The sequence below is a fragment of the Lepidothrix coronata genome, unplaced genomic scaffold (assembly GCF_001604755.1).
Source record: "Lepidothrix coronata isolate B3197 unplaced genomic scaffold, Lepidothrix_coronata-1.0 Scaffold103, whole genome shotgun sequence".
Taxonomy (NCBI): Eukaryota; Metazoa; Chordata; class Aves; order Passeriformes; family Pipridae; genus Lepidothrix; species Lepidothrix coronata.
Window position 1 is genome coordinate 3,024,643 of NW_016690283.1, and position 14,991 is coordinate 3,039,633.

The 14,991-nt window shown below is 41.5% G+C and overlaps 1 protein-coding gene across 2 annotated transcripts in view; it reads left to right on the forward strand.

Moving 5' to 3' along the window:
* Positions 1 to 13,544, forward strand: part of PDIA5 (protein disulfide isomerase family A member 5) — a 101,435-nt gene extending 87,891 nt beyond the window's left edge. For both annotated transcript variants that reach the window (XM_017823555.1, XM_017823556.1), the window contains exons 16-17: positions 7,998 to 8,132; positions 11,230 to 13,544. In XM_017823555.1, the coding sequence (XP_017679044.1) occupies positions 7,998 to 8,132; positions 11,230 to 11,310 (216 nt within the window). In that variant the 3' untranslated portion in view covers positions 11,311 to 13,544. The remainder of the gene's footprint in view (positions 1 to 7,997; positions 8,133 to 11,229) is intronic.
* Positions 13,545 to 14,991: the final 1,447 nt, after the last annotated feature.

Consider the following 14,991-nt stretch of genomic DNA (forward strand, 5'->3'; position numbering starts at 1 on the left):
TTTTTTCAGCCCTGAATCGGCCAGGCAGCTAAACTAGAGGATCCTTGTGGGTCCCATCCAGCTGAAATAGTCTATTCAATTCCATATTCTATTCTAAATGAAGAGGTAATCTTGTAACAGTTATGCTCCATAGCAGAAGGATTTTTGTAAATTTTTTTTCCTCTCATCTGTCCTGTAGCTCACAGAAAATGCATCAGATTGACAAGAAACAAATCATCTTGTATCACTGACTGCATAAAATTAGGAGTCCATCACTTCTGCCCTCCGGCACACAGAAAATTCAGAGGCATGCAGCTTTTAGTTCTCTTACTGCTGTAAATTAGTTTGCTCAGATGCCTTTTGGTTACTTTTTTGTTTCCGAGATCTCTGAGAAAGTATCCTTGTTTTCCCACTCTTCTGGTAGTTCCCAATGAAGTCTCTCTTTCTTAAACTCATTAAAATTTCAGTCAGAGGAGATGAAACAAATGTACCAAACAATGGGAAACTTGCTTATTAGAGCCCCAGGATGTATTAACAAGCAATCTGAATGATGGCACAGTTAGCTGGACATGGTGGTGGTGTGAAATGCAGGCCTGGGAAGCTTTTCCTTCAGACTGCAGGTTATGAAAGGGCTCCAAGAGCAGAGCAGTGATTGACAGTTACAACTCTTGACTTCAGTTTAAGGCTGAAGTGGGGAGATATAAAATGTAATGAGTTGGAACATGAGAGCCAGGGGGGAATATTAAGGCTGGTACAGTTTTAAAGAGGTGTGTGCAGTTAGGGAAAATGATGTTATTCCACCCCAATGACTTATGAAAGTGCCAGGGATTGATTATCTCAGGAGCCCTATTTAATTGTGTACAGCTATAACCTGCCAAGGTGCTTCTTTCTGCCAGTTTGTGCCATTGTGGAAAAGAAAACAAACCTGTTTAAGACTTTAGAAGGGCACATTGCTGTTCCCACAAGAAGCATAGGGCATATTCCCATGTTTCAAACTGGACTGAGCCTTCAAGGTAATTTGTAGTTCTGTAGGGTTTCAAACTTCTGTAAAATCACTGCTTAAAAGGAAGGAAGTATTTCTTCTTTCTAAAACAAGACAAGATTACTAATTTTCATTTTTAGTAGTAGTGTCTTTTTGCTACTTCATTTCTGTAGTAGTGTCTTGTCTTTTCCCCCAGAGAAAGGTTTTTCACTTTAAGAGAGTATGGTAGCACTTAAACTGTATCTTCTTTTCAATAAGGGTGGTCTTTTAATTAAACATTTAATTTTGCAGAAGCCAAAGTACAATCAAAAACATTCCAGCCTTGAATTGATTATAAGTCGTATCTTAAAAGGTATCCTTTGGGAGACTTGGATTCTTTACATTGGAAGTTCGAAGATGAGCAGAGCTTGGAGCTGTTAAATACGTGTCTTTGGCTCTGCAGATTGACTGTAGGGGGGTGGTTTTGGCGCAGAAGCCCCCCTCCCCTGGGGCTGTGTGTAATGCTCTGTACTTTTTCATCATCTGCGCTGACGGAGTCAGAGTTTCAAAAAGCACTGCTCGGAACATTGGCCCCAAATGTCAGCTCTCGTTGGCTGAATCACTGCTGGTGGTTTTAGCAGGAATCCCGGGCCTGCTCACAGGCCTGGGGCACAACACAGCTCAGGGTGTGACCCACAAACCACAGCCTCGGGGGTGTGACCAACAAACCAAAGCCTCCTCGTCTTTCCATCTGCCTGGAGAAATTCAGTGCCAGTAATACCAATTCAGTGGAGAGGCCAGTCCAATGGCAGTTAGCCTATTGTTTCAGTTATTTAAAAGGAAAAAGGAAGGGAAAAAAAATCCAGCTGGAGCATTCCTGCCTTGGGGCACTGTGGTCTTTGCATACAGCTGCCATGGGAGAGCCTTTGGCCCGTGCTCCACAGAGTGAGTTCTGGCAGTGACCAGTGCACGTCAGAAAATGCAAATGTGAGGATTGTCACTTTGCTGAACAGATTGAAGAGCAGGAAGGCATGTTCAGTAACTGCCCCACAGTCTCTTGAACACTAAATCTTTAAAAATCTACATTCTGCCTTTTGGCTGATCCTAAAGTTCAGCTTGAAGGAACTGATTTGTGATGTTCCAGCTTGGATTTGCTGAAGGAAAGCTCTTGACTGCTCAAGGCCTCTCAGTAACAAATCTCTGGCACTCCCCCATGGGGGCTGCTTTTTGACCAGTCTTCTCCATTTTCACAGAAGACTGCTCCTGTACAAATGCACCACAGCTGGATTCTAGTGAATTTGTACAGGAACAGCTGTGGCAGACATTGCTGGAAAGGGTGCAGCAAATAGGGTGAGCTGGGATGTTAGTGGGGGGCTACCAGACAGCAGTGAAACTGGTGGGTCTCCAATGTGTATTGTGAACCACAGTTTAAAATTATTATACCAACCAAATGACTGTACAGAGTTACCCAAGTGAGTTAATATTTTAGTTTGGCCAAGAATTTGATCCCTATTTGCTTAAAAAAGCATGTGTTGAATTTCTTTTTAATTACACTCATTAAATATGGTGATGTGAGCACTGTACATCATAGTGCCTACTAATGGATCTTCCCTTTGCAAATAGCCCTGCTTTGAGAACAGCTGATGAACTGCAGCTCTGGTAATGCTGCCATGGCACATCTGGGCAACTAATAATGAATCTCCCATTTGCAAGGCCTTTCACTTTGAGAACTGACTTGAACAGTTGAATTGCAACAAGCCTTGGCAGACCAGCCCCTAACTGCTGTTAGGATCCAGAACAGGTGATATAAATAGAAAACTATGGAGCAATCAGAGGGAAAAAAAGTGCATCTGTCTTATTTATGGATGCTTTTAAGACATTTGACAACAACAGGCTTTTTTTTTTCTAGTAATCAGGTAATTGTCATCTGGAATTGACTATACTTTAAAAATGTTGGTTTGAAGCATTTATTTCCATGCTGCAATTTTATTTTTACCTTTTTTTTAAGCTTATCAAATATCATTCTTCTCTCCAATCAATATTCAGTTAGTTATTCACTTCCATTTTCATAACAAAAGTCAATATTAGCTCTAGCAGAGATTTATTTCCTTGAATCAATAAACCAGTGTGTGGCAGTACATATTTTAAGAGGAGAGCAACTAGTACTGCAGGGGGTATTTTTACTTTATTATCACGTGGTGACTGGGAGACAAGCTGTTAAAAAGAAAGAGCTTAAAGAAGAGAAAGGAAGAGTTACCTGGAAGGTCAAGGGATCCCACTTTCAATTTTCTACACATTTATTTGAACTATTGGATGTAATTTTGTTTCTTACCTGTAAGATCTCTCCAGAGAAAAAAGTTGTTTCGTAATTCTGCTGGAAGGGAACTGTGATTCCTGGTGTATGATTGGATTAGACTGCAAGTACTTATTTTTCTCTCTAACAGTAACAAAATAAGGCATCATCCTTCTATTACAGTTGAGGCACATGGAGATCAGTGCTCACGTTTTCAGCATAGCTCCACTCCTATTTAAGCACTGAAATGAAAAGTTCTGATTTTTGCAACAGCTCAGCATCTGTGATCAGACCACTTCATCTGAAAAATATGCCATGCTCTTATTTCCTGTAAGAGCTCTTCAGAGCTGGTCACGCAGTGCTCACGCTCTAATGGCATGCAGGGTTAAGTTTGCAACTCTGTAGTTAAGCTCCCATTTTTTTGATAAAACCATGAAACATTGTTGTGGGACTTCCCTTTTCAGGTAGACATATTTTCCTGTCTCAGTTATTTCTAGAGTCATATTCAACTATACTACCTATGGAGAAATGCATACTTACCTGGTGGGGTTATTGTTGTTGCTGTTGTTATCATTATTACGCATTATTATGCATACTCACCCGATAATACTAATTACTGTAGGCTGCATACCAGTTGTGAGGAACTACCAGTAACACTAAGAAAGTTGAACGTACTCCAGGAAACTTATTCTGGGGTCAACAGTCTCTGATTGATTATCTTTTCATTTGATAACTATTCTGTTCCTGCTACAGCTACTGAACAGCACTGGCTCTGGAGAGAGAACTTGTATATAATGATGTATTGTCAATATTTAAGGCAATGAAGCTTTAGGTTATAGAGAATCCATAATCCCTTGGAGTTTTGTGCATGTTGCAGATACAGCACTTACGTTTTTTTCTTCCTGAAATGTTTTTTCAGTGGATTTTTCTCTCCGGTTAGAGGAAAGCTCAAGAAATTAAATTTTAGCCCTAACAATCAAAATCTGCATAAAATCAATCTTGTCTTCTGAAAGCTGTTACACTGGCTTTTTCCATAATGGACACACACACACAAGTGTTGGACCAGTGTTAGCAGAGTTTCTTCCTCTCACGGATTTTTAGAGGGTTTTTTCCCCTCTTGATGAGAGGGAATTCATGAGAGGTGATGCCAAGTGTCTTGGCTCCTGGGTATGTATCAGGAATGTCTTATGTTTAATCTGTTTGCAATTTCTGGTTGAATAAAGTTTGTGGTTTTATAGGTCAAAGCACGTGGGTCTTGCTAACCTGTGCTTTCCAGTGAACCTCTCTGTAAATTGTTGTTGGTAATTGAAATTAAGATAATTCTGAGAGTAATATTCTCCAGAAGTCTTTAACCACATTTTGATAAAGGTTCTTCGGGTTGTTATTTTTTCCCAACTTAGTTTTCCTCTATAGTGATGCAGAAAAACTAATTGTTGCTAAGAGGATTGAGAACGACAGGAAACTCTCCCTACAGTGGATCAAGCAAAGCCTTTCTTTTTGTGGGGTGCATCTTTTCATGTGCAGCCTTTCAGTGTAGCCATGTAGTAATTCACTCTGTTGAAAACTGCAGCAGGAGACACCTCTACCAGCAGTGGAGTTTAATACTCACTGTCCATGAAAACACAAACAGAAAGAAGCAAAGGACATCGGTGCTGTTTGCTGAAATTCTGGTGTGTCTGAGAGTTCAGCTGTCTAGAGTTGATAGAACTGAGATAAGAGTTGGTCCTCAGTCCAGAAGTGTGTTTTGCTACAAGTGTTTTCCAGCATTACTTTTTTCTTCTTACAGTGCACTATATTTAATCTTCCGCTGTGAGACAGGCAAGACAATTAGGACTGTGATGCTATGATAATGAGTGCATAGAGATGGTAGCAACCTCTATATTTAGGCTGCCTTAACATTTCCACTCTAAAGTAATCACTCAAGCTCTCCTAAGTACTCTTACTCAGCCACTGTTGGCAGCAGGCATTGAAATGCAGTCTCAGATACAGTCTTGGGAATTAGACGTCTCTGTGAAATTTTGCTCACGTCCGTATGAGTTAGAAGGCTTTTGGAAATTGCCATTTCTCTCCTCTCGCTGGCTGTAAAAATAACCAAACAGGCGTGTTCTGAGGAGCTGGGCTCCAAATGGTGTTTGCAGGAGCAGCAGTGGGTCCGTGGGGCTGTGTGGGAGCTTGCATTGGGAGTACTGCAGAGAAACAGCTCATGAACATGTCCTCCAAACACTACTCCAGATGAACATGTCCCATTAGACCTGCTAGATTAGACACAGCATTAGGCTAATGTTGCTGTTGTGGACAGACTTAGAATGGGATCTCTCTGTGTTACTTCAGTGCACAAATAACACACAGATGGACCAGCTTAGGTTTCCGTGTGCTGTAGAGGAGATCTGTATTTCAAGCAGGCTACTAAACATTTCTGCCAGAAGCCACCTCCTTAAAGTCCCTCAGTCATCTGTTTTGAGACAACAGGTAAAGATGTGTTGAACAAGGTTAACAGTGACTTACAGCATTGCATTCCTGCACTCTACCCTCTCCTCACTGGGAGCTGTTCTCACAGAAGCCTTTTGTAAATGAAATTGGACTCTTTGCTCCAACCAATGCCATTTTAGATGTTTACAGAGAGGTAAACACCTGTTTACAGATAAAGGGGGCTTCTCTTTCTTCCAGTGTACTAAAAACTATTTTTCTTAATCTCCAAGACACTAAGAACAGATAGGTCATCAGTCACAACAGTTTCATGCCTCAGACCAGCTACTAAGATCTGGATGAGTGTATGTATGCCTTCCCCTTCTTCTGGCTGTAATCACTCCCTGTGTGATATTTACAGCAGTAAGAAAAAATGATTTTATTTATTCTTCCAGTTTTTAGGGAACCAGGGCTTGTAGTATTCTTTCTACATTAGTGCTGTGTCATGAAAATAAATATTTGTCTCCGTTGTAAGCTATCCTTTACACAGAAGTAGTCAACAGAGCTCTAAATTTTGGCTGGCCGCTAAGGTCAGGAAGGCATAAATACTTAGATGAAGCTCTTTTACAATTTATTATGCATAACCTTTCATTTTAACTGGCCCTGAATAAGTAGGAGGTTTTGTATTTACAAAAAGAAAAAAAAAGGTGGGATCATACATGTTTTTACAGCTCTCAAGAGTCCTGGTTCTGTAATAGCCTTATTAATGTTTAAAATGAGAAAACAGAAACCAAATATTTAAGGTAAGAGCACTGATCACTTTATCTAGTGCTTTCCATCTGAAGATAGACCCAAGCAAGATCTTACTGAGTATTGTCTTGTCAGGCTTTCAAAGCCAAAACAAAACAAGCAAATTAACTGAAGTTGGCCTTGCCAATCTCTTTAATTACTGCTAGGATAATGAGATCAGGTTTTCTCGTTTTGACAGTGTCACCATGAAACAGGAGGGCATTGTGGAATATTAAGTGATCTTTTAATTATGGAAGAACAGTTTAACCGCAACCCTAAAGTCATGCAAGCAAAAGGTATTTTGATCAGATTGTTTGAAGGAGGCTCCTGGAACGGAAATTTCAAGTTAAGATGTGTCTGCTATGAAATTAGCACTTGATAAATTGTAACCCACAATTGCAAAAAGTCGTTCCTCTAATTTGGTGGGGTTTTTTACATAGCTTGTACTTTAACCTGCTTGCTCTTCAGCAGAGCCTGTCCCAGGCTGTGAAGGCAAGTCTGCGTGAGCAGTGAATGTTCAGAGCCAGAACTGCTGCTCGCAGAAGCAGTCAAGGTGAAATCACAGCACAGGGCCCAGTTGCTTTGAGTAGAAGCCTATGAATTACATTTTATTTCAGCATTGGAAATGTTAAGGGCAGGCAGCCCCTCCCCAATACTTCACAGAGTCAGGTTTCCAATGTCCAGTGCTCTAAACTAGAGTTGCCCTGAGCTGACGCTCTGGCGCTCTGAGGCTGTGCTTCCTCACCCTGCCCTGTGTGGAAGCAGGCAGGGATGGAGGGTGTTGCTCTGCTGCCAACAGGCTGAGCTCTTTCCTGCTCAGGGTTTGTCTGTGTGACAGTAGCATCTAGAGGTTTCAGAAGGAATTAAAGCCCACTTTGCTAATGGCTGCACAGAACTACAGTCCCCTCCTTAACAGATAGATGGAAAAAAGACAGGAAGGGAAACAGGCTGAGATTGCAAGCAAGCAGCCTTCCTCCCCATGTGCACTGCTTGGTAAGCAACACACTGGCTCTGACCCATCCCCGTTTGACCTTGGAAGAGGTGCATGGAGTTTACAAAAGCTATTTGGGGTAGAAATCATTAATCTATTAATAGCCTGCATAAGTGACCTGCCATGTTTGGTAACTTTTCCAAGCATTAGCCATGCCACAGGAAGGAGTTTGGGTTAGGTGGGTCATTACTGTTACCAAAGTCACCCTATCACCATTCATCACTTAAAACCAAAGTGGAGGAAGAATATTGCAGTGTGACAGAGCTGTGACCACTGTACTTGTATTTGGTTTCAGTAACACAGCCTCTGGATTTCCTGTTTGGAGCCTACTGCAGAGCTCAGTGGGGAGGCTGGGAAGCTGGTTTTCTACTCTGTAGGTTGAACGTGCCATGCAGCTGCATAGGCCAGGTGATGACCACCCTGTGATCCCCCTCCACAGCTGAGCCCTTACTGAAACTGTTGTGTGCCTGGCAGAAGACTTGGGTCTCACTCAGTGTTAAGGCTAAGTTGCAGCAGCATCACCATGAAGTAGTTTTGCTTTTTCTTCTCCTGCCTCAAGCTGATCTCTTGTGTTTCAGATCGCCTACGCTGCAGTGGACTGTGCCAAAGGACAGAATCACGACCTGTGTAAGCAGGAGGGGGTTGATGGCTACCCCACCTTCAACTATTACAACTACGGGAAGTTTGTGGAAAAATATACTGGAGAAAGAGGGGTAAGTGAAAGCAAGAGTCATCACTTGGTGCAGGGAGGAAAGTCTCCTTTGCCTGCACTGCCTTACTCCTTACTATGGAGTAAATTTGCACCCTGCTGGAAGAATGTTTAGCTGCTTCTGTTACTGTCTCACATGGATGAATCATTGTGTACCACACCTCTGTACATCTCTGCATTAGGAACATACTTGGTCTATTTTTAGGAACATGAGAAGAGGAAAAAAGGATTAGATTTGGTAATGCTTTTAGTATATTTCATTCTTTAAGCTGAAATCTGCAAGTGAATTTGGACCAAGTGAAAGTGGAGGGTTTATTGCATGGGCTGCTGCTGAGTGCAGAAATGCCAGAAATTACAGGACCTACTCTTGTCCATTCTGGATCGTGCAAATACTGCAAACGTGTTACAGGTCCACCAGGTTGCCAAATGGTGACAGACCATTGGTTTTATAGCCAGGACAAAGCTGTCCTTTGGAGTACAGGGGAAACTAAATATCTCATTTGCCCTGAATCAGATTCACTCCTCGCACTCAGGATGGGAAGACAAATTGTACCTTCTACCCCTGGGCTGAAGTTTCATTCATTTGTCCTGCTGTGGCCAGCTAATTACATGCAAGAAACGGGGGCAGAAATGGCATAATGTCTTCTGTGGTTGTAAAGTGCCTGAAAATAGGGGTGCAATTCAGTCATTTGTGGGCCTTCTTTGTCATAACCTCCTAGAGGGAGGTTACTTCTCAAGCAGCAGTTGATTGCCTGAAAAAGCTGGGTTATGCAAGAAAAACATGGGGTCTTCGAGCCATCCAGTGATTTTGATAAAAGATTCTTCACTGGAAGTTATTGCTGCTGTTACAGCTCACCAAATTATATAGAAGCTTGAAGATAAAAGCCAAATTCTGAGATTCTCTCTTAGTCAGGATCTTAGGGAAGTCTTGATGGAGCTTCGCCTCCTAGTTTTCTTCAGCGTACTTGGACCCCAGTAATTACCTTTTCATGGTGCTGATCCGGGCGTTGTTATGGATACTGCGCTTAGTTCCAATTCTGGATCTTTTCTCAAAAGTAAAGATGGGTGCAGTAGCCAACAATTAAGTAAAATTTCAGCCTCAATTTTTGCATCTCTAACCCATACTTAGAGAAATTATATATGAAAGGAAGGCTCTGTGGTGGCTGATAAAGAATTTATATACAATACAGGAGTGCTCTAAGGCCACAGCAGTTGGGAGATGTTTATCCATATGCTGGAAAGTGGGCTAACTAATCCCCTACGTGCAGCCAACCCTTTCTTGGGTAGAATTAAATTACCCAACAGGAACATCACAGTCTCTCTGCTGCTGGCAGCTGCGTTTCCCCTCCACCTCTCTGGGGACCTATGGTCTTCTGCTTGTGCAGCACTGAATTAGGGTTTGTTATCGCTTATCATGGCAGTGCTGGAGGCAGTGCTTAGCACAATTCCTTCCATGGCTTCCAGGTCTGTTCACAAATCTCTTTCAGTGACAAGGGATTTTGCTTTTAAAGGACTTCTCATCAGCATGACAGTAACTTTTGAACCACCTTGTCCAACCATCTTGTGCTTTAAAAAATGAGAGAGCAGTTGAGCCAGGAGACCTGCTTTCTGCTCCTGATTCTGGCACTAAATCAGATGTCCATGCACATTTGGTTCAGTGGTCCAGCTGGTGCATAATTATTTCTTGTGGGCAGTAAAGAAGAGGGGTGATGTCAGCTGCTTTAGGGGCAAGAAGGGGGGTGATGTCAGCTGCTTTGGGGGCAACATGACATGCCACAGCAGGAGCCATGGCCCATAGAAGAGGAGCTCTCAGCTATTTCCCACCCCACACTGGAGCACTGGTTGTGGGGAAGAGCATGACCCCCAGTCGTAGCCTGTCAAGGGAACTGCAGTTCTGGAGTAGAGATTTTAGGGCATTTCACCCCAAGCAACCAAAGCAAGGAAGAGTCAGGACACCCTCTGACCCAAGTGTATTTTAAATGACTTCCAGATGCACAGCTTTGAAAACAAGGCTCCTTTCATGGGGGCCCTTGACTGCCAGGCATCTCCAGGTGACATATGGCCAAAACTTGTCACTTCATTTATTTCGGTGGAAGAACAGTGAATAGTTTTAGAAGAGTGTTTTGTTGTTCAGCCTTCTAAAAGCATCCCAGCCTTGGGGCTTGGTTTTGTTTTCTTTGTTTTGTTTTGTTTTGCTGTTCCCCAGCATTGTTTTAAGTCAAACTTTGACTTCTGTTTGACTTTCTCTACCTCTCTGTATTTTCCCTCTTCATCGCCAGTTTTGACTGGTGTTTTTCAGGATTACTTAGAAGTAAAAATGGTCACACTGGGTGGGAACAGTGCTACGAGCCCAGACAGCTGTAGTGCTGGGGTACCAGTAGACAGTGTTCACACCTCCACCCATCTGAGCCTTTTGAAATGCCTGTGAGCTGTGTTCAGAGCTTTCTTTGGAAAAGGAAACTGCTGGCATCCAACAGCCTTTGATAACCAGAAATCCTAAGTTGTTGGAATACAGAGGTTGGCATGTAGGCATCCAGGTTTGAAATTTTTTACCATAATTTTAATAACTTGAAAATAATGTGATTTCCATCATTGGAATGTTTGGAAAAAGAGGAAAATCATCATCAAAGCTGTTATGGGATGAGGAACAGTGGCAAATATGTGTATATATCCAACAAATGACCCAATGACTGCTTTCAAAATTACACAAGTAGCATACAAATGCGGCTCAAGAATGTCTTTGAGTGTCTTCAACAAAAAGACATCAATGGCACTTCTAGTGACAGATTTTACTTTGTCCTGTGAGTTTTGGGGCCTTTTTCTCTGTGTCCCACTTCTTCAAAGTTTGACATGTGGAATGTGCATGGATATTTTCCCCTTGCATTGCAGCAGAGCAGCACTGGGACCAGAGCATGGCACGATGAGGGAACGCAGAAGCAGTAACCATTCCTTAGTTTATATTCTGCCGTGGGGTACAGAAACTAAAACAACTGCTCTTTAGTTTATATTCTGCTGGGAAACTGAAACTCAAAGTGTTCTTAATGCATTGTTTTGGTTTGTGTGCAAAAATATGACGCTTATTTTTCTTCCTTCAAAACCAGGAGTCTGGATTCACCACTTTCATGCGAACCCTGAGAGAAAGAGACCATGAAAGAGTAGGAAAGAAGAAGGATGAATTGTAGTTTCTGCCTCAAAAGAAGCTTTCCGCTGCACTGTGAATGGTTCCAGGTCTTTTGTTGACGCACCTGAGACTTCACATATTCTCAAGACAGAGACTTTTTTTTATAAACAGCCATGGCCATTTTGTACAATTTTGAAATAAAGTGAAACCACTTGATTTTTAAAAGGAAAATAAATTAGAATGTTGCCATAACATTTTAAAGAAAACTTAGCATTTTCTCTCATGTTGGGAGACTATGCCCACTGACACTCCTATGCAATATTTTTGTAGTCTGTAGTGTGTCCGTAGGTGATGTTGTTTGTTAGGGTGAGTTTTTTTGTTAAGGTATTGCAGTACATGTAAAAAACAAAGGGTTTGATTTTGTTTTGTTTAAATCAGTGAAGGAAAATGGGATTTGTAAGACAGAGATTTATCAAAATGCAGTTTTACGTTCTTCTGAAATAGTTACATGTTCTTGACTGAGATTTGGGGGGAACAATTTTAAGGTGCTCAGGGATAAATAAGATATCTGAGTTAACGAAGACATTAACATTGACCAGTCCAGATCTGTTAATGTCATTTAAACATCTCTGGTCTTTAAATCAGAACTGTTTACATACCTTTATAAAATGTATTGAGTGAATTAAGCCAAGCATCAAAAATAGCAGAGCATGGGTAAAATTAAACTAAACTCTCCTTTTTTGACATCAGTATTGTCAAATGCATCTGTAAGTTATGGCAGGAATTATTATCTTATAGGGGTACATGATTACCTTTATAGGGTACACAGTTTCTCTTCAAATTCTGATTGGGTCATATTAAATATGTGTTGGAAAGTGTAATGTTCAACTGTTTTGATAAATGCATAGTACTTCTGATAATGCAGTAATTGTGTGTGTTACATGTTTACATTCCAAAAGTTTATCTGCATTTGTAGGAGGGATTTTTTCCTTTTTGCTCTTTAAAGAGTTGCACAAACAATCTCTCTGACAGTCATCACTGTAAAACCTGTATCAGCAGCAGTTGAATTGTGTTACACTCTTGATGCTTAAACAACAAAAAAGTTTATCTGGAGGTACTTATGTCTTCACAGGAAGGGAGAGAGAGGGGCAGGAAGTTGTGATTCACATTGAACTGAAAATAAATTTTAAAAAATACAAGTATTTTTATCATTAATCAGCCTTGTTCAGCTTCTTCCCCACTGGAAATGATTTAGGAAGAACCAGGATGTGCAGGATGAGTTCTCAGCACCCACTGGCTGGGGACAGCCCGGTGTGGGTGTGCTGGGCAGCACGGGAGGGGTGTGAGGTCAGCCTCCCTCTGCCCTGGTACTCAGCAGGGGGACAAACAGCTTTTTACAGCAGACAGCTGTGCCTTGGGTCTGAAACTTTCCTCTTGCTCCTCAGTCTGCCCGTCTCATTTTCTTCTGCTAGTTTGGCTAGTTCTTCTGCTGGGCTGCTCAGGAGGTGAACAGGCATCTCACCTCCTTCCTGGGTGTTTTTTCCTCCTCTCTCTTGCCTAAATAATGGCACTGTATGTTTGGCACTCATTAAGCTGCTGAAGCCATTAGTGAGTATTGTGGAATACCAGTAGCCTAATTGGCCTTGTATGGTAGCCAGCTTTTTAACCATGACATCTATCTTCTCTTACTAGGCACCTGATGAGTCTCTTCACTCAAAAAATCAGCTGCCTGGTAGTACATAATATCATAAAGTAAAAGTAGCTTAATTTATTAAGTCTCTTACTGTGGGTTTTTTTCCTTTCAGTTAGCACGTTACTTCGTGTTGTGTATAGCACTTTTGCAGAAGATCATGGTAATTCTTTATTTCAAGCTATCCTTGCATTAGTAGCAGGCATTCTGCCCTGCATTTAGGAAACAATACATACTGATGCAATTTGATCTCTAACAGGAATTCTTTTGCTTACCAGCAAACTATCGAGTGTGTTCAGTCCAGAACTTAGTGCGTCTTTTTTGATCTCAGAGCAGCTGGCACTAAAGAAATACAGTCTCCAGAAAACATTGAGCATTTCTGTACATAGGCTGTGCCTATGTTTGTGCTAATTGCTGAGAAATGTAGACTTACAAGAAAAAAATGATAGCTTGCCAATGGTGATATCACTAGTCGGGATCATTCTGAATTATAGGCTTTAGTAAATGTTTAGGATAAAACAATTGCACACTGTGCTTCAGACCAGTAATTCCTTACAGCTGGTTACACCATAATAAAATTAAAGATTCTTGTTTTTTTCCCTTCAGTCTTTTGTCAGCTACTTCTTGGACTTGGGCATTCATTTTTTCTTGGCTAATTGTGTGTTAATGCACAAATATAAAATATTTGAGAATAATTTACCTTCTCTTACAGGGTCACGACTCATCTGGTTTATGGTGTGAATGGTTTTTGAATAATACAGTTTTGAACACCATAAATGATTACATCAAATGGCTGACAAAAGCCTTAGTTACTGTGAACTAGAGTGTACCAGGAGCTCGGAGCTTTGCTTCCAAGCCTTTTTAATTAGTAGACCAGGTCTGGATATCAGTCACACTGTTGTAATTCTGTTGCCTCCAGTAAAGAAAAAGTTGGTGTTTATATTTGCTAGTTGAGTCAGTTTATGTTTATATTTGCATCAGTCACATTGAAATTTAAATACTTAATTTTTTTTCTACAAATGGTGAATGGAAAGTATCTTATATGTATGAGCTCTTTGTTTTCTGTAATTAAATGGTTGGCCATTTCACACATTCAGACTTTACAGCCCATCCCAGTAGATGCATAGCCCAGGCGTTCATAATCACGCAGGAATTTCTGCCATGGTTAAAAGTGAGTAATCTGGGCTTTCAAGTCATGAATCATTTATCAGCAAGAAACTTAATTGCTGATAACAAATGGTTTGCAGTGAATCAGAAATTCTGCTCTTGCAATTATGGGTTTGGTCTTTCAGCCTTTTTAAGGTGTGATTCAAAGGTCTCGGACGTCCGCTATTCAGTTAACCCTAAGCAGATTAAATCTCGTCAAAGAAGGGTAAAACGTGTACACAGCAGAGAGGCTGAGCAAGGATTGTGCATCACTTTGTTCCTCAGCATTGGCTTAAACAAGATATAAATAGCCCACAGGGCTGTGCTAGTCCTGTGGGCTGTGTGGTTGGACCAAGAGACGAAGGGCAGCAGGACCAAGCGTTTAGTGCAGACTAGAAGCAGCTGGATAGGAAATGGTTCCCCCATCTAATAAAAGAGGCTGATATGTTGGATTTGTTTCATCCACCAAAAGGAGGGAAAAGGGAGCCTGGACAAGATCCGGGGAAAGTGAATGCTCTGGGATGTGGGAAACACAGGTTAGAGTTTCAGGATGAGCATAAGCTTGTATCCCAGCCTCTGCAACCCGAGCGGATAATTTGGCTCTATTGTAAAGGGGTTTTTCCATCTATCTCTGACCCAATAACCGTGTCCTTACTTGTTCAAACTAGAGCAACTCCTACAAGAGGGACTGGAGACAAGAAGAGACTTGCTTTCCAGTCTGAATCAAGAAAAGCAACCTAGCAGATCTCCATTTCTTCTTTTCTCCCCTTGTAAAATTGCATTTTGGATCTGACAGCCCCACTGAACCCCAAGCCCCTCCTAAATAGTTGCAGTTGGGTGAAACAGCCTTGAGAATTTTTCTAAACTCCCACTCAGAACACATTAGATCCCCAAATCCTGCTGCCT